The 20,273-nt window shown below is 40.3% G+C and overlaps 1 protein-coding gene across 1 annotated transcript in view; it reads left to right on the top strand.

Moving 5' to 3' along the window:
- Positions 1–20,273, top strand: part of LOC115905814 (von Willebrand factor D and EGF domain-containing protein-like) — a 247,084-nt gene that overhangs the window by 121,903 nt on the left and 104,908 nt on the right. Inside the window, exons 22-23 of the mRNA XM_030952485.1 lie at positions 12,379–13,242; positions 20,070–20,165. Coding sequence (XP_030808345.1) covers positions 12,379–13,242; positions 20,070–20,165 — 960 coding nt within the window. The remainder of the gene's footprint in view (positions 1–12,378; positions 13,243–20,069; positions 20,166–20,273) is intronic.

Below are 20,273 nucleotides of genomic sequence, written 5' to 3'. Positions count from 1 at the left end.
TCCCTAGCAATGGGTATGTACAAAGTATTACTTAGTCTGCCAGCATCACTAAGCCAGCTATTGACTCTTCTATAACTTGGGGAAGCTGTAAAAGTGGTTGAGGAAGAAAAAAAATCATTGTGCATATAAATAACTTTTCTGTTATTGCCCAAAGCTGAGCCCTGTCATTAATGGGATAATGGGATACACATTGTGCACCCCAAAGGTCCTTTAAATGCTGTTGAGTAGAACAGACGTTCTACAGCTGCAGGTATTGGTACAGTAAATCAGGCACACTTACACTGTGCTTATATAAACATTAACCAATAAATTTGTCTGTGTTCTAGAAAGGGGAATGCAGAGAGAAGCTGCCATTTGCTGTGATTCATACCTGCCATATACAACTCCAGGCAAAGATTTAAGAAATATCCCAGGTATCAGGACCTGAAACGAGTACATGCTTCCTTCAAAAGTGAGCTGTACATCAGAGGCAGGGGGATTGTTTTACATTTTTCTCTTGAGTATGCAAACTAAGCCAGGACTTCATGCTGGAAATGATACCAGCTTGAACACTTCAGGAAGGGAATGAAGAGGAATTATTTTTTTTGTTCCAACAGAAGCTTATATTCACTCCTGTGAATTATATCACAATACAAGCAATGAGAATCTTGTGCCTCAAGGTTAAATGAGAGTAGTCATTTGTTTTAATACTTAGAAATGGAAGCAATTGTTGCAGCTTTATGAGTGTCCTAATTTATGGCCAAGATGATGGGTTTAACTTTGCTTCCCAAGTGCTTTGCCAGTAGAAGCAGAAGTATTGTATAGCATTGATGATTAAAAGATATCAGACAAAAAAGAATTAACTCTCAATTAAATTTATGTACAGTTGTGGATTACGATTATTGTGAAATCCTCCCTGTTGTAATAATAGCTTCTATCCCCTGTAACTTGTGCCATCAGTCTTCAAATGAAACAGAACAAATCCTCTTCAGCTTGCTACAGTGCTCATGAAGGTGCTGAGATTATGTGCCACTTCTTTCCAACTCAAGTAATTTTAATCTAAAAATACTCCTGCTAATCCCTATTTTGTACTTTTATTGGCTGCTTTTCACATGAAATTATAGTCAATTGCAGTGATTTAAGGATTAAAGGATAAGCATTTCTTCATACCAAAACCACAAAAATTACCCAACTGCCTTGGTAGGCTGCTGAGGAGAAAAATATTCCAGAGGAAAATTGTTTCCCAAGTCAGTGTTTGATGAGCTGCACCCAAAAATTCCTTCAATTTTGATTTATAATCAACAAAGTACCATTTCCTCAGCATTGATATGTGATAGGTATTCATCTCTTGAAGTGCTTGACTTACTGCAAAGTATGTAACTCTAAAAATAAGTTTCTGAGCTACATTTATCTGCTCTAAAAATGCAGGGCCTCATTCTGTTCTCACTTACATATTTTACCTGGCTTATATCTGTAGTTTGTACCACTTTAAACCGACCAGACTTGGTTGCAATTTTTCTTGAAGTACATCAGAACAGTCTTGAAGAAAAGCCAGTATGGAATTTCACACATAAAAGGAAGTGATTTTTTTTTTTTAAACAGATTCTCCTATCAGAAACAAAAAAGCTATTCCTGTCCCTTTCAGACCCATAAAGCAGGTATCCTACATTTATTTAAAAATTTACTAGTAGGGTCAAAAGTCCCTTAAGTCTGCTGGCATTGCAATAAAGAGGAAAGCCTGAAGAATTTAAATCTGTCCCTGGCTTCCCTGGGCACATTTCACTTTTGTATAAAATATCTGTTGCTTTTTTGCTAGAAGAGGCAGATCTAGTAAATCAAACCACCCAGTACCATTGGTCATATTGCTGGCACAAAGAAAATGAATATATCCTAATGGGGATGCTGGTGATGTTCCTGCACGCTGCAATATCCGTTCTCGTCAAGAGCTGTGGGTATTTCTGCAGACTGCTTTCATCACTCACAGTCACACAGATACCCATCTGTTTGCACTTGCTTTAGCAGGTTAGAGAGGTTGGTGTCATCACAAAGGATTTATTTTTTAACTATTAGTAAATCAGCAATTTTACTGGACAAAGCAGTGCCACATCCATCACCCGTAAAAGATTGTTTGTTCAGAGCTCTTTCTGCCTCTCCTGGTTTAGGCAGCTGAAGATCAAGGGAGGGGGCAATTTTATGATCTCTGTTATCGAGTTCTGCTTTCCCATTCAGAGCAGCACTGCAAGATCTCCTGTCACAGCAGTTAATTTGCAGTATTGTAGACATTTGGCACTTGCTGTACTTTTGCACGTGCAGCTATTTGTTATGTTTACGTGCTCTGTGCTTCACACTCCTCCAGTGCCTGCACTGTGCATCTGAATTCACTTTGATTTTACATCAGAGAGACCTCTGTCACCCTCTCATTTGCACCACTGTCAGATCAACGTCAAGGTGTGGATTTAAAAGAGGAATAAAACATTTTGAAGTACAAGAAGGTGTGTGTCTTTAAACACACACTGCTCAGTCAAACACCAGAGGAACATGTTAACCTTAAGTTTTGCATTCTTACATTTTAACTTGGAAATCACTTCTGTCATTATTAGCACTCATCATTAATCACTACCCATGAAAAATAAATATCTCCAGTAAGAGCTTTGGTCACTAACTCAAGGTTTCATGTCTGGAGATAACTGCAGGAGTAAGGACTTCTTACTGCCTGGAACCAATCAAATGATTTTGTTTCAAGAGATGACTGAGGAATGTAATAGATTCCTTTCATCTTTTCTCTAACAGAATTGATGAATTTGCATTAAAAAGATCAAGGCCCAGCTTCCAGTCTCACTTACCCCAGTGTAAATCATAAGTGACTCCACTGACCAAGTAGCATTACCCTAATGGACTGAGCTGAGCACAGCTCCTGGAACAGACAAAAAGCCCCTGTTAAAGCAGGCACATCACACACAGGACTTTTAAATCTGAGATCTGTGTGTGTACCAATAGGTGTAGATAAAAGGCAAGCACTGCTCAGCATTCAGAGGGTGCTTTGCAAAGAGGAGATAACCCATCCTGATGTGGTTTATGCAATGAGTTACACAGCCCACGTGGAGGCAGGGATGGAGATGCTGCAGCCATCAGCTGAGAGGTTGCCTGAGATCCTTGCAAACACAAACCAGAAACACTAAACATACAGCAGAGGATGCTCTGATCTGCCTCTGTGTGGTAAGAGCTCTCAGCTCTGCCTCTGGGCTCCAAAACTGGGAAGCATTGAATGTCAATGGCTTCCAGCTCCTAGCTCTGACTCAGGCCATGGAAAGTGTCCACAATCCATCCCTGGAATGCATGGTGGGAGCTGCTGATCCCATTCAGAAACACAGTTCCAGTGTTTCTAGCTGGGGTGTATTTCAGGACAAAATGTACATATTTTTTTTCAGATGGAGGAATTATGATGTAAAGATGCCTCCTTCAAGGGGTATGTGATGAAGTGGCCACTGAAGTGGGGTTAGAAATGCCACACAAAGACATTCCATATAAATTTGGTCATATGAAAGAGTCAGTTTTGCAAATGGCATACCAGTAATCTTCACATGAGGCCTGGATCAGCGTAGCATTTTGGACATAAGCTCTGACCCTTTCCTGCCCTCTGAGTCTGTAACTGCCACTGGAAATCCACTCCTGTACTTGTCAAGACAGAAAGGGAATCACAGAGTCTTTCTGATGTCTTTCTCCTCCTTAAAGATACCTCATAAAATATTAAGTATTTTCAGAAAAATATCAAGAGACCTTTACAGTATATGCCATGACCCAAACATAACAACCAAAGTAGACACAGTGGGAAGAATATGTTTAGATAATTTAAAAGATAAATGGTCTCCAGCTTCACTGATCCATACACTCTGTCAATCCAGAACTTGTTAAGTGCTTCCAATACAGATGATGTATTTAGGAAATGATGTAGCTCAGCAATAGAAGACCAATGAAGCCCAAGCCATAAAACCACTAGGGAAGAGGACTCAGCTATATGCCATGAATAATATTTACATTCAATCAGAATATCAAGTACAGATTACATTTCTCTCCTACCAAGAATGTGCCACCTTTTGCTTAAGCAATCACTGGGCCATCATGACTTTTAAGTGATAATAACAACTCAGTCTCCAACAAATAATCTGCACAGGATACAGGCTCAGTAGTTTTTTTGCATTGACAGAGCAGAGCAAGATTATCTTCTCTTAGAATTTCCAGGCTCATTTAATCATGCAGCTATAATAGCACACAGCTTTTAAAGGGAGCCAGCCCTGTTTGCACAAATTTGACAAGATTGCTGTTTTGTTAAAGGCACTTAAAGGCCCCTTTAGAACTGGATGTAACTCAGACTGGACCAATATCCTGGCCCCATTAAAGCCACACAAGAGTCTTTCCACTAATGGATAAAGCAAAGAAGGATTTGAAGAGAAAGGAAGCAGCACAAAACACAACACAGTACAGGGTTTAAATAAAAATAGGCATGAAATATACAGATTTACCATGGTCAGGACAAATTTAGGACCAGGTCCTAAACATCCTGCTGGTTTTGAACAGGTATATAAAGGTATAGTAGGACTTCACAGGACTTTCTTGCAGAACCAGGGGATGTCCCCTACCAAATCACATGAATTTTGCCCCAAATATTACACATCACATGAATGGGGTTGGTTCATTCCTGAAGGGACACAGCAACCACCTATAGCCAACACAAGGCAACTGATCCTCTGGGATGGAGGAGAAAATCATTGCCCATGCTGATAATATGTTAGATTTAGAATTTCAGAGAATCAGAATAACAACGTTGGAAGGGACCTCAAAAGATATCCAGTCCAACCTTTGTTTTGTCAAAGAGAACTAGCTACTTTGTTCTGTGCCACACCATCTGAAATCTTATCATTGTAATCCCTTGCCTTTTGCTTTCTAAATTGGGAAGAAAGTCTAGGTACTTGTCAACCTAATCAGTTGAAATTGTGAAGAATTCCATAAAAGCATGAATTCACTGAGAGTATTTATACATGCTTACATGATTTTTAAATAGATTCATTACTTGTTCCCAGTAAGGCATAGTTCACTTTGTGTCTTGGCTTTCATATGTAAAATAGCTCAATTTTTATATGTTTACAGTCCAAAACAACATAATTATTGTTTTAGACCATTTATTTCTTGAATTGAATAAAAGAAGTATTTCAGTAATTTATTCTTTGCTGAAATAGTATTTCAGCTATTTTTTTCTTTGAAGAAATATTAGGGGTTTTCTTTTGAAGAAATGAACTTTCTTTATAATCTATTATTAGTCTTCTAAAGGATTCTACATAGATATTTCAGAGTATTAGACAGGGATGCTTCAGAAATGATCTGCCTTAATTTAGCCTATTTTGTATATATCTATCAACCTGTTCATGCCATGAGAGAGTCTGAAGACCCACGAGGCATCACCAGATAAGAACACTGTTTCTATTAATTTTTCCCTCCATCTCACTTCTGAGAAGTAAAACATACTGTCAATTCTTGAATAGAAAATATAATTTGGTTCCATGAACTCAATCTTAACACCACCTTTGTAGCTGCTGAAATAATGCAGTTTCAGGCTCCAGTAATTGGAGGAGGCAGAACACAAAAGAGGAGGGGTAAAAGTTCACACCTGAGAGATGGACGAGGGACAGTGAAAGGAAGGGTGAGAAATCAGCTACCAGGAGATTAAGTGGGAGATCCAGGGTGTGTTTTGAAACACAACCACACTTCTCCTTCTCTTCCTGTTTTCTTGGCTGGGAATGCAGAGAAAAGCACAGGAAGAGCGCTTGTGAAAGCAGCAGCAGAGAAGGGGTTAGACCCGAGGAATATAAAGAGCACGGAAGGAGATCTGGCAACAAAGCAGTGAGAGGAGCACGGCTCCTGTGCCAGGGGTGAGAGCACATAAGACATCTTGAGGTTTTTTCCAACTCACATGAGGGAAGTTTTCAATTAAATCTTGAAATAAACTGGAAGGTAGAAGAGGTGTCTGAGAAAACATTGCTTGTAAAAACATAGCAGGTTTATAAACCTCCATAGGCAATCAAAAAAAAAGGCACTGATAAAGAAAATTGTTGGTAGAGAAGGGGAAAAAATCCTTGTGTGGGGAGCATGTTCATATCTGCAATCAGTAATTCTTTCACCATTTTAAAATGCTGTCTCTCGTGACCCTGATGATAAAATTTGTACTGAGAACATGCAGAAAAAAAATCACAAAAGAAATAAAGAAAGCCCCCAACAAAGAGTCTGAAAAGAAAGAGCTTAAAATACATTATTTTCCTCAAAGACCCATTTTTCTTTCATGGTGTTAATCACTTTCCTGCACTTTGTCTGTATATGATGTCTAGTCCCAAGAATCTTATTTGGAAAGCAGATCCACATAATAGGGGGAAATGTAATGTATTAGGATAAATTTCATATTTAAAGCTGTTCTATCAGTTTCAGACCTGAGTGTCAGACTAGGACTCCAACTCATGGCCTAATAGTACTCTTATCTCCCCAGGAGGCCAAAAAAGGAGCTGATCACTTAAATCTATAAGAAATCTGGCTTAAATGATTATAAACTAAGGCACTACTAGTGCCCCAACTCTTTGTTCTTCTTAGTTTTTTCTGTCATGTAATCTTCATAATTACTCTTTAATTAATCTCCACAATCTCTTAAACGTCATGAAAGGTTTTTTGTTTCTTAAACTCTAAATCACAAAGCTTTCTATTGCAAAAGCTTTACAAATAGAAAAAATATTCCCTATTAAAAAAGAGCCATACCTTAGCAAAATCTTTCTAATAATTGTTTTGTATTTGTTCAGTATGAAAGGGATAATCTTTATGTACTCCTTGACATATCTTATATCAGACTGAAAACTTTGTCAAGCAGTCAATAATATCATTTGTATCTTCATGTACTGGTTCTTTCCTGGCCAGACATCTCAGAATGCCCATTTTCTTTAAAGACAGCAGTTAATGAATTGAGATGTCAATTATATTGCTCTAAAAACCTTGAAGCAAATGAACTGCACAGTGATGCAAAAAGTACAAATGACCTTTAATGTGACATAAGCAAACTCACTACCTCACACTCAGGGAATATTTTCTCGTATACTCACCTAGGTTTTCAACATCCCAGAACTGGAAAAGGATCCTAGAACTGGAAAAGGATCCTAGAACTGGAAAATGATCCTAGAACTCTCCTTGATAGTAGAATCTAGACCCCCTTCCATTTGTGGGAATCATTTACTCTGAACACAGAAAGTCTCCTAAACAAGGTTTAGTGGGTGAGCTGACTGAAGATCCCAGGTTTTCTCCTCCCCACAAGTGTTGGGTTAAAACAGAATGATTTTGTATTTCATTGGCACAAGACCAATTTGCCTTGCAAATTCTGAATGGTGTTAGGGAATGGTGTATGTGCAGCTGCAGCCACGTTGGCAAACAGAGTCTGGAGCAGAGGAGTTGTTATAATCAGAAGTGGCTGAGTGATGCAGAGCCCACAAACTATTCCCTGCTGCTCATGATTTTGGTAGGTGAAGGGGAAGAAAATTGCTCACCAGACAGCAACATCGGCGACACAATCTCATTTTCTATCAGGCTGAAAGAGCTCAGGGACAGTGAACTAGATGTTCACGTTTTAATTTCATCATTAAAGCATCAAGTGAGTAAATTTGCCCATCTCAGAAGTGGTTTGAGAGCACAAGGACTGAATACTCCTGTAGAGAAGGAGAGAGACTTGTGTGACTGCTCTGCTCTTGCTGAGCTGTGTGGATGTGAGGCACACCACACTTGACTTTCCACTTTTTTAAATTAAAAAATATGTAAAGGATCATTAGGTCAAAAATTAAGCTCCTATCTAAATTTACACTAATATCCCAATCACAATGGGCCTTTGAAATGCTTTTTTTTTTGCTACCAAAAAATCCTGGAAGTAACTCTTTGTAAAACTTGTGAGGTTGAAGATGTATTTCACTTAAAGATGGTGAGAAATTGATTCTGGGAATTACTGCTTGTGATTGTAGGAGAAGAGATATGGTGACTGGGAATTCAGCATTTAATGTGGGGAGCTTCTGGATACTTAAGAGGAAGGAAAGGAGAATCAAAACTGTGTTACTGAATATTTAGGAGAGGGAAGACATTAGGGTATCGCTGGATGGCAAAACAAGAGATGTAGGAATTAAACACACTCTGAGTAGAAAAGAAAGTAATGCCAGAACATAATGATATAAAATAGGAAACTAAGAGTTGATGAAAAAAGCAGAATTTCCCTGGAGCATCCTATTGACAGCTGCTCTTGTTTCCCTTTTCTCACTCAGTAAATACAGAAACAAATATTAACATGGAAACATACAGAGGGAAATGGGAATATCCTTAGCACTCTAGTAACAAGACTTCTTAGACCAGTGTAATTTTTCTGCTCTCTCTTGACATTTTAAATAAGATTTATGTGCTGGTAGATGTCTCAAATTTTAAATGATGACCCACACAGTGTAATATGTCAAAAGAGCATTTCTCTGCCAACATTCCTCTGAATGAGAAATGGGCTGGACAGCAGGTACTACTAAATGTTAATAGCTCTAAAACTACACAAATTGTAAATTTATTGAATTGTGTTAATAATGAATCCTTAAGCTGCTCACAGAATTCTGAAGGAGTTGTAACTCAAGCAGAACTAAAGGTGCCCATAATCCTCTGAAGTCACAGGCAGAAGTGGCCACAGCCAGAGGAGTTTGAGGAGAAGGAGGCAGTCTCCACCTGAAGATCAGACTGGTTTGGGGCATTTTATTAGATTAAAAGAGAGAGAAGCACTCGAGATTACATGGTGATGCTCAAATCATTACGTAAATATAAAGTTACACTCATATTTAAAACCCAAAAGGAAAGTTTCTTACTCTAACAGCTGTGAAGAGAAGCATGGCAATGGAAAGGTGATAAAATACTGATATCTGCAGGCAGCTTAGGCAAGTGTTTGAAGTGTCAGCTGCCAGTTTTGGTCAGGATGGGGCTCCAAGGCACATGGCTTGGGAAGAACAGTGTGAAGGTGTGTAAGTCTAAGCCCAGCAGAGATGTGGGGGAACAGCACTAAGGAATATGGCAACCAGCCTGGTGCACCCTGCTCTAGGCAGGCTGTGAAATGTGTGCTGCAGGAATAGCTGGGGTCAGAAAGGGACATGACTTCTCTTAATTCCAGTCTGGATCTGGTCTTTTTTTGAAGGACTGTAAATGTAAAAAAAAAAACACAAAAAAAAAAACCAACCAAACAAAAAAACACTCCAATCAACTAAATCATACACTCAGAAGAGAAAAAATATATTGGATTTTTCTGTTTCAGAACACTGATATCTCACCCTGGGTTTAAGAGATGTCAAGTACCTTCTCTGTGAATGACTGTTTTCAGCAGTTTAAGTGGTCATTTTTATTCCCTTGTGAATGACCTGGATCCTACAGATTTGCTGTGCCTTAGCAACACCATGATGGCACTGAAGAACCAGGGGCTGGCTGAGACAGCTCTGATTTGTGAAATTCCCAGTGGGAAACGCTGGGAGAACCAGAGGCTGGCGGGTCACAGGCAGGGGGACCCCTGCACCACATGGATGGGAAGTGTCCTGGTGGAAAGCGCCTCATCCAGTTGGGTGAGGAATGTTAAAGCTGAGTCTCAGAAATTTGCTCTCTGTCACCCTTGCTCCAATGCTCCCCAGATGGGGGACAGCAGAGGGATCTGTCTTTTTGGGACCTGATCCATACAGGAATGATCTCTGCTCACAGGGCATCAATAAGAGCAGAGGTCCTGCCGTGCCCAGCTGGAGCAGAGCAGCAGCATCTCTGTCCCTTATCTACTTCTGTGAAAAATAAGCTCAGTTATTCCACAGCTGCCCACTTCCCCATTAGTTTGGGCAGAAATACTGACAGGTGGTGAAAACGTGGGTTTGTTCCATCATATAACCTTGAGCACTTCACCTTGTGGGGTTTCTGTGGTGATTTCACCCAATCCAATATGCAAGCATAGGCTGGCATAGCAGGGAAAACCAGGTTCACACACTCACAGTTTGCAATGATAATGGGTTACACATTTGAAGATATTGATCAACAGCAAGGAAAATAAATTGAAGTAATGCAGGATTTGAGAAAGCTGCTGACTACAGACAACTGAGTCTGCATTCTTTTGGTTTGCTTTCTTTGTTTAAGCTTATTTAGATACTTGAAGGGCTGCAGAAAGAAATTTTCAAGTATTCCAGAGAAAAATCTATCGTGTTCTTATCTGAACAAAATTGGACACTATCAATGCAAGCAAAAATCTGAAACAATGAAAGCTGAGAGGGCACTCTAGTCAACACCCTTGAATGACACCATCATCTTATGAAGTTTAGTCACCTCTACAGCGTGGTTGAGGGACCTTTATCAGTATATATCATAATGAATGACCAACAAAAATGTGTCACTACTCTTCATTGGTAGCATTTGAGATGTAAAAATTACCTTATCACAGAAATACTGCAAAAATATTCTCCCCCTTACAGGGAAAGATGAAGTTTATTTGAAGGATGAGTATCTCACCTCCATTATCTGCTAAAGAAATCAAAGATTTCCCTTTCTCAGGTAGTCAGTCTGATCCCCTTACTAGTTACTCAGATTTAATTGGGAGGAAAACCCATTTAATTATGACATAGTGGAAGGAGCTCAAAGCTATAATCAGGGCTCATTTTGGAAATTTGTCAGAGAGGTCATTCAGCCCTTCACTGTCATTCCTGTTGATTTCTTGTCCCTGAATCAAATTTTCTAAGGGCTATAATGATCATCTATTACTGATAATTTTCTGTGGAGATACTTCTTTCATCTTTCTCTCATTCATTCATTTTTAAAAATCCTTTGACTTCTCCTACCCTCACATGCTCTTTTTACTGATGTCCTCCTGCTTCATCATCTCTGTTCTCCCATTGTGTGTCCCTCATCATTCACCAGCCTTACTTTGGATACTGAAATCCATGTATTTGCCTTCTGCTCCACTAAATACACATATTTACCTGCTGATGGCCACAGCTCGATCCAGCACCATTGTAAATCTCCAAAACATTGTGCTTCAGGGCAATAGAAACTCATCAGCTGCCAGCAGAATGACACTATTTATCAGCCAAATAAACACTGCTTTGGCTGCCAGGATTTGTTGTAGTCCAGTCAATGCCCTAACTTTCATCTGACCCTTGCCAAGCATCCAAATCTCTTTCCTTGCTAAATATGGTTAAGATCTCCATCAATGGGAGTTTTTAGAAAGTGATTAATATTTATATTTAAAGAAAGAGGTGCATCCTGCATGGGGTTAACCCCAGAACCAAGCGAGGGTTGTTGTTCAGGATCCAACATATTCCATATCCTACAGAGTGAGTGTGCCAGAACCGGTTAAAAATAGCCTCTTCCATTCATTAGCGTCAGCAGATGGCCATTAATCTTCCTGAAAGTATTGATTCAAACTCCTCGTCTCCACTTTCAAGGCCCTTCACAGAGTCCCCTCTGCCCATCTATCATCCCTCCTTACACAGCTGAAAAGGTGGCTGGCTTTGGGACAAGCGGGTGACAGTAACAAACCGGCCGCTCCCTCGCACGCTGCCCCCGACGTCTGCAGGGAGCTGTACACAGCACCAACAAAGCTCTTCCATTTGTCTCCTTTAAAAGCTTTCCCAAAACTTCCCTTTGCCATCAGAAGGGCTGCAGAAGCATTCCAGAGTCAGCCACTGGTGTGATGGCACTGGAGCCTCTCCGGGGCACGCTCTTGGCCAGGGCCCTGTTGACACTGTGTGTTTCTCCACCTCCAGCATCCGTCTGTGCCAAGCTGTGGTGTTCTGTCTCCTTGACTCAAAGGGCTGGAATGTAAACTCTGAGTTATGCCCTCAGAGCATTTCCCAGCACAGGCAGGTAATAAGAAGCAAATCCTAGCTCAGGAGGTTAAGAACTGGAAGATTCACCACAAAAAAGGTGCACAGTACCAAAACCTCACGGACTAGTCCAAGCCAAAATTAGTAAAACAGCACAGGCAGTTTTTGCTTGGCTGCAATTTAACCCCTGCATGTCAGCCCAGTGCTGCAACTCAAATAATGCCTGACCTTCCCTGAGACTTGTTACCAAAAATATATTTCATCTGGTTCATGAATGCCATCCTTTGAGGGTCATCACTGCAGTTCCCTGTGCATCAGTGCTGGTGTCACCCACAGCAGACAGCCTCATGTAATTTTTAAACCAGTGGGCATAAACCTCCCTGTAATACCTGATAACTAACTCTTTTACTTCTAGAATTGATGTTCTGTTGTTTGCACCAAGCGCAAAAGTTCACTGTGGTTCCTTTCAACTCTAGACCAACAAATTTAGCTAATATATATCTTCCTTCTGCCCTAGTTTCAAGATCTTTCCAAATGCATGTGGACTCTCCTGGAGGAAATATTGAAGATGCTGGAGGCTCTCACCAAGAAGACGTATCTAAGACATCAAGAAATGTATTTTCCCTTCTTTCCCAACCCCAAATTCCAAGACAAGATATTACATTCCTTTTGGAAAGAAACCCCTCAGCCATTCACACTCCATCCCTTACAATGGAAAGGGAGACTTCCCAAGCTCAGACCTCACCAGAAAAACAGCCTGATAAGGAGTTCACAGCACCTGAGAAACAACCTTTTCTTGAGAAAAGAAGTGATCTCACACCCCTTCTGCATGAGGAGCCAGAGCCCAGAGCCCCAGGTGTCAGTGTGACCTCCCACCCCCCTTTCCATTTTAAGCAGCACAAAGAAACGACAGCACGGACTGTTCCTCCTCATCCCAACACAAACCCAGGCTCATTCCCTGCAAGCTCACAGACTCGTTCCAGGCATGGTTATCCTCCCAGGAAATGGCCCAGTGGAGTGTCAGTCTTGAGGAACAAACCACCCCAGGGTTTCCCAACAGAGCGGCCCAGAGCATCTCCTGTGGCTGCGCAGCTCCCTGTCCCTCCCCGCTGGCTGGGCCCTTCCCTGGATGCTCCATCCCGGAGTGCAGGGCCTGCTCCTGGAGCAAGGCTCCCAGCACACCCCACAGCAGCCAGGAGGGCGTTCAGCAGAGCAAGGGGCGCTGTGGAGGTGCCAAAAAGCAGCGGTGGGGTGCAGCACAGGGCAGTGTGTGCTGAGCTGCCCTGTTTCAGGGGTGTGCAGTGCGAGCCAGCTGAGGATGGAGAGCTTCAGTGTGGTCCTTGTCCCCCTGGATACAGTGGTGATGGAATTACATGTGAAGGTAAGGGAGAAAATCCTCTTTAAAATGCTCTAATAACTCCAAGACTAATAATTCTCCACAGTAAAAATTATGTTTTATTAGAAATTTGGAGGTTTTTGGGGCCATTCTGTTTTCAAAACCAATTATATTTCAAAATAATAAGTAAAACCTATAACTTTGAGGCAGCACTTTCTGCTTACAAAAATGACCTGTTTATTTGATACCATCTAATCTATTAAAACCAGGGACAGATTGTGATCTTGCTTAACGCCAGATTCATTCTACTAAAGTCATCGCATTCAAAATTATATAAAATTTCTGTGAGAAAGAGAAAAATTGATTCTACTTCTCTATACAAGGAAAAACTAATTTTTCTAATATCTTAAAAATTACCTGTAAATATCTATCTAATATCTCAAATATGAAACTGAACTTGTCATCTGAAATGTATAGCATTTCAGATGGGTTTTCACAATATACTGAGTTATTTATTAGGCACCTGAGAATCCCTCCATAAACCCACAGGATTATGTACTTTGTTGAAGCAATGAATTCCCTGACTTTGCTATCATTAATCACACCTTTTGCTGACATCCCTCTGATAAGTTGATATCTTAACTGGCCTTCCACCACACAAAGCAAAAGTATTTGTAACATTCATTCCCCTCTTTCTCGTCTGGTCTCAGCCATGATGTACTGGGAAGGACCTTGCTGTGAGCCAGGCTTTGTGGGGGTGTGAAGCCCCCAGCACTGCTGCAGCTATCTGAGCTTAGAGCACTATTGGAGATATAGTACAAAATGTACAAAAAAAGGGTTTCTGTAATCTTGAGCACTTCATTTTTTTTGCCAATTTGCACGTTTCTGAAACGCCCCTCCTAAGGGATTTAGAGTTACTTGGCACAAAGGGGTTTGTCTTTAACTTCTGGTTTATACCTCGAGATGGAAAAGCACCAAGCAGGTTCTGGTACTGGAAAGCCCAAAGCAAGCTGGCCTCTCCTCAAAAACCCTTCCCATGTACATATGAATATTTACAGTCTGGACATAAGGCTGCTGTGTCTTTAGCAGACCCATCACTATAGTCCTTAAAACATAAATCTACCTTAAAATGCAAATCTGCCTCTGCCTTTTGCTTGTGAGATGTTTCCTTCAGTTACTGATATTACTGAAAATCTCCCTGGAGAGTCCTTAGGATGAAATACTTTATTACCAACATCATTCTGCATCTTGGGGCTTGATGACACGATGCACAAACATCCTTTTTTGTCTCTTGTCAGTGTCCATAACGCCTGACTCAATAATTATCCTGTTCCTTCCCTTCCCTTCTCCATCCTGAGCCTCCTGCACACCTGCACCCTGGAGCAGAGCCAGTGCTGTGAACAGCACCCATTGTACCTCCAGCCGTGGATGTCCCTTCCCATGTCAGATGAAGGTGATTGATCGTGACAAACAAGGCTGAAAAATGAGGGCAATTTCTCGGATTAAGGCCTGTCACAACCTCAGCTATCAGCACCTTGTGATGCCCACGCTACACCAACTCCCCTCGAGACAGCAGTGCCCTCTGGGAACAGGAGGCACAAAATTGGGCAAAAAATCAAATCTTAGATGAGACCAACATTTGCAAAATCTCCAGGCTTCAACATAACATCCTTGGCAAGCCAGCAAAAATGTCAAGAAACTCAGACACTATTGATAGTTGTCACCATCTTATTTCATATCAAAATTCAACAAGATAAAAGAGCCAGCCCGCTGATAGCAAGTTTTAATACATTTGGATCTTGAGGGGATGTGACCTTTGTTTAATAAGAATGTCTGAAAATAATGTAAAAGAAGAAGTACTTTACCAAGTGGTATGTATGTTGTGATAGAATACAATTCATTTTTTTCCAAATGTGCAGATTCAAAACCAGGCTTGAAGGACTCGTAGGAAAAAAACATAAGCAAAACTCATTTCTTTCCTAAAGTATTTCATAACACACTTTACATCTTTAATATAAAATGTTATATTAAATATAACATTTTATACATTTAATATATAAAGATATTTTATATTTTTATATATAAAACTGTATATCTTTAATATTATTATCCCTCTGGACAAGCCCCTCAGCCTCCTTGTCACAGTTCAGATGGAATTCCTCTCCCTCTGTTTTGTCACCCTGCACTGGGGGTGACACAATCTCAGGACCACAGGATGGAAGAGAGCTCTGGGGACCATCAGGTGTAACCTCCTACCTTCTCTTGGACAAACACAGCTAAATGTCAGTGTGTTTGGCTCATATTCAGATACCCAAACTGAGATATTTTCAACCTATTTCAGCAATTTCCATTTGGATCACTCCCTTCACTACTGACCTCTGTGTCGTCTGTCAGAAGTAGAACCCTGCTTTGGTGTAATGAGAATCACAGATTATTTTCCTTCTGTCAGCAGCTACATCCTCTGCAGGTGAGGGGAGATGAAACACCTCAAGGCTCTGCAGCTCTTTTCCCTTCCTGCACAAAGGCAATGAGACCTTTTTTTAGTAGCCTAATATTAAGACTTCACAGCCCAACAGGCCAGCTTTAAAATCTTCAGAGACAGTCAGCATCACCTATACAAAAATAAAAAATAAGTAGGGGAGACAAGGCCTGCTGTAGTCCATTGGATTCTCCCACATTTTCTCCAGCAGAAGATGCTCTCTGGCATTTCTGGAGTAAGCTCAGCCAAGCATCCCTCTGGTGATGAGGGAGGTTTTGCTAAATACCTAATTTTCACTTGGAGTGCTGTTTCCAAGGATATTTGCAGTAAAAACCAGTGCATTGGTACAGTCTCCTTCTAGCAGGTTTTGGGACAGCACGAATCACCTGCCAAGGAGCACTGCAGGAGCATCAGAGCACAAACAGAGCTTTTGGGAGTGATGTTTTCTGCTCAAGAGTAAAAAACTCAGCATTGCCTTGACATTGCAAAACCACTTTTGAAACAAAATAATTTTCATCATAACAGGAGAGATGGAGCAGTTGAGAAAGCACTATGACTTCAGCATGCACAGCTGCATGAAATGCGAAAAAATTTGGGTAGCTCACATTAATTTTTTTGACATTTTACACCCAAAAAGATCTACCATCAAACCAGAAGTCCTTTCCCTTCCTCCAAGAGCTGCCAACTGTATTTGTCTGGCAATATGTGGGAAAGATATAGGGATACTGCCTGAAATAGCTTCTCAGAAATTATGGATCATGTGCTCCGAAACACCAAGGTGATGCCTTGGAACTTTATCCTGTTCACCCTTTCTAGGTTGAGTCTGATTTCACAGTTTTCTGTCCTAAAGTCATATATTTATGAATGACCTCATTATTCACTTGTTCTTTGTACAAAAGCTCTTCTATAAATTTATTTATCCTTGCATCTTTTTCTGCATCTTTTCCACTTTCACTGTAGCTTTTCTGAGCTGAGGGCTCAGACCTGCCCATGTATTTAAGATGGAGTTCACCATGGGTATAAGCCGTAAGGAAGTCTGGCATTCTGTGCTCTGCTCCTTTCTTAACAATTCCTATCACTTTATTTGGGTTTTTGTGGCTGCACATGAGCACTCAGCTGACATTTCACAAAGCAAAAAGCATTGGTACAACCTAGCCAGCAATGATACTTGCACTTTTATTCCAGTTTATTCAGTCAAGTTTCTCTTGTTAATATTCCAGTTGCTGTGATGGACATTCCTCTCACAACTGGGCTCCCAGACTGCTGGACTATTTAAATATGCAATGAGTTAATTTAATTGCAGTAACACATGCTTTAATCCTATGCTTCATTTCATTTATCTGTGCATCTTACATGCAAAAGAAAAGCTTCAGTCCACAGCTTTCCAAAAGAAAAAACAACAACTGAGGAACATTCCCTTTTTGCACCCTGCCCTTGCGCTGAACACATTAAAACTTCATCTGCACATTTAGGAAGTTAGGTTAATGTATCTTTGAAAGGAAATAAATAATGTACAATGAAACAAGGTAGACTTCAGTGAAGTCTGTCCTGATCTGACTTTGGTGCAAATTTCTAAGCAGGCAAAGCTCTCACAGCGCCAAGCCTGGCTTTATTTGCACAGACCCAGGGCCTCACATGGGGATGGCACAAGGAGTTACTCACTGTGGAGATGCCAAGCAATAACTCTGTCCTGGAAGACATTTGCTGATTAGGCTATGGAAAATGAGGGAAAAAAACATAGCATCTGGTATTCCTGAGTGCCCCTGAAGTTATTGCAGAGAAACTTATAAAAACTGTATGATCTCATTTTAATGGAAAATAGAAGTTTGGGGATATTTCCCAAAAAGCCTTTTCAAAGGTAACAATAATGCACTTCTCCATTTTCACCTCCAGATTTTAAATTGTAAACATAAACATACGTACACTTGACAGCAAGATTGACCATTTGCAGCAATGTTTTCCTCTTTGCTGTTATTTTTCCCTATCCAAAACCGCTTAGTATAAAAACTCTGCAATACCTTCCTACCATTTAGCAAATGCTCATGGAAAAAAGTATTCATTTCAGAAGATGAAAGATAGAAGTTTGGGAAAATAATTTGACATAAGCAGTATATTTCTATTACAGTGGGAAATGTCTTTTAAGTGAATATTACTCTTACTCTCACAGAGGAGCCAGTGTTCAGTTTTTATCTCCTGCTTTTCACCAGCAATAGAACAGTTTTAAACATTTCACTATTAAATGTCACCGTACGAGCTAAATGTTTTAATATCCAAAATACCATGTTCTTTTCTGACAGTTCAGATGCATCTCAGGATGTGCAAAGGCCAGATGGAAAGTGCTCCGTTCACATGGACACACTTGCTCTAAGTGCTACACAAACCAGGCTGAAATAAAGCGTAAAATGCTTGAATGTCTCCGTGCTTGGCACAGCACTGAGGCACCTGGAGGCTTTATGTAACCATCATCCTACAGGAAAGGCAATCACATTAAATGTACTTTTAAAAGAGTGGTACATTTTTCCCCAGGTTTTGTACCCCCCTTACAAAGAGGAGCAAAGAAATCACAATCTCAGGGTGCTCCAAGCCCCATCCAGCCTGGACTTGGGCACTTCCAAGGATGGAGCAGCCACAGCTTCTCTGGGCAACCTGTGCCAATGCCTCATCATCTTCACAGCTGATAATTTCTTCCTAATACCTTATCTAAATCTATTTAGTTGTCCAGACAAAGATAATTTGGGTTTATCCCTTCTTTTTTTTTTTTCCCCACGGATATATACTTGGAATTTCAGCTAAGCTCATGTTGATTTGCAAATGTCTCAACCTTATCCAATCAAAACTAAATTTAGCTTAATGACATTCTCAGCATATACAGTAGGGATTTAAAATATACTTGTAAGTCTCCTATTTTCAGGAAGGTCAAATCCTAACGTTACATAATGCAGCATTGAAAATTTCATCATTAAATACCAAATACATTTCTTCAATGCTATTCATGTCAAAGTGGTTTATTTAACAGGACCTTCTTGGAGTTTGTCTTTTTTAATACAATTAGAAAATGTGTGAGGGCTTTCATTATTTTTTTTGGATGGCAAAGTTCATATTCCATGGCCCGGTGACAATCACAAGAGGTGATGAGGTCTTTAACACAATAACTGCATTTAAATTATGTGGCTCCCCAAGAATTAGTCCTTCATTTAGCTTTCCATTTCCATAGCCCATTTTCCAGCTTTAGGAACAAAATGTGGTGCATTAAGGTTCTCTTCCCTCGTAACAATACTTAAAATGAAAGATGCTTTGTTTCAGGTCTCGTTAGCTTCATTTTGCTTTTTCCTTGGAATAACCTTGCTTAGCCTCATATCCTTCATAGAAGACAAAACTCTGCCAGTGAAGTGAGCCAAAGTACAACATTTTTCACTGTATTCACTTCCCACACACAAGGGAAGATATTTTTCATTCTGTTATGTGAGGTGCCCTTTTTTTTTTTCCAATAGCATGAGATGCCTCTGGAACACATTTCTTGCTCTGCACCTGCCACAGTTTCTCCTTTGAGTGTCAGTAGTCATCCTGTCCCTCCTGTGATGATTTTGTCCCTTCAGTGGTCATCCTGTCCCTTCTGTGATCTTCCTCCTCCTCTTTTGAGTTTGCCATATGCAGTTAACTCTTATTAGAGGGTTACAAAAGAATTCTCAGGTACCTGCCTTAGATTTCAGGGTCCAAAATTTCCAGGGTCCCTGTACAATAAAGTTTTTAGATTCAAAATAATCAACATTTGAAAAACAAGCATGCCTTCAGCAAATAGCCTGTTTCAGGAGCTGCAGTCCTCTCCACACTCATCCTCTTCATTTCACAGAATTACATTGCATTCTGCAATAAGTCAAGAAATCTTTATCTAACTTGCTGCTTTGTCTGCACAACTCATGCTATTCATTAAATATTAAATTTTTTTTTGCTTAAATGTTTGCCATTTTGCTGACAAGTCCACACAGAACTCTTTTCTGTAAGAAACACTTGATCTCTGCCTTATTGTGAGTTCTGACACCTGTTAAGGCTTGCTGACCATCCCCAAGGCAAATTTGTAGAGAGGGATGGGCAAGGTCTTGAGTTGTAACTGCATTTGTACTTCATCCACCACTAGCCCTCAAAACATGTACTTAAAAAACGTGCATGCTCAGAAGTTAAATATGATTATGTTGAAACTATTCCCTTGCAGACTCCATACAGCTGCTCATTAGTGCTGTGTTGCTAATGGGATAGCTACTGCTGTCCTGCAGTGCTTTCCTCAGCCAAATTACTCACTGGATTAATAAAATGGGATGGGGAAAGGAGTAACCTGTGCTGTGCTCACAGCCACTGAGAATTTCATATTTGAACTGTGTTTTTTTCACTCTTGCAGCTCAGTGTGAGCCCCCGTGTGAGCATGGAGGAACTTGCCTGCCTCACAACACCTGCTCTTGTGCTTATGGATTCGTAGGGCCTCGGTGTGAAACAAGTATGTATGAACTCACTCAGGCTTTCTTCATCACATGTTTCAATTAGCAGAAAATGACAAGAAAAAAAAATAAAGAAAACCACCAAAAAACCTTTTCTTTCTTTTTTT

Source organism: Camarhynchus parvulus, chromosome 7 (genome assembly GCF_901933205.1).
Source record: "Camarhynchus parvulus chromosome 7, STF_HiC, whole genome shotgun sequence".
In the NCBI taxonomy this organism is placed as follows: domain Eukaryota; kingdom Metazoa; phylum Chordata; class Aves; order Passeriformes; family Thraupidae; genus Camarhynchus; species Camarhynchus parvulus.
This window is presented reverse-complemented; position numbering and strand designations above follow the sequence as displayed.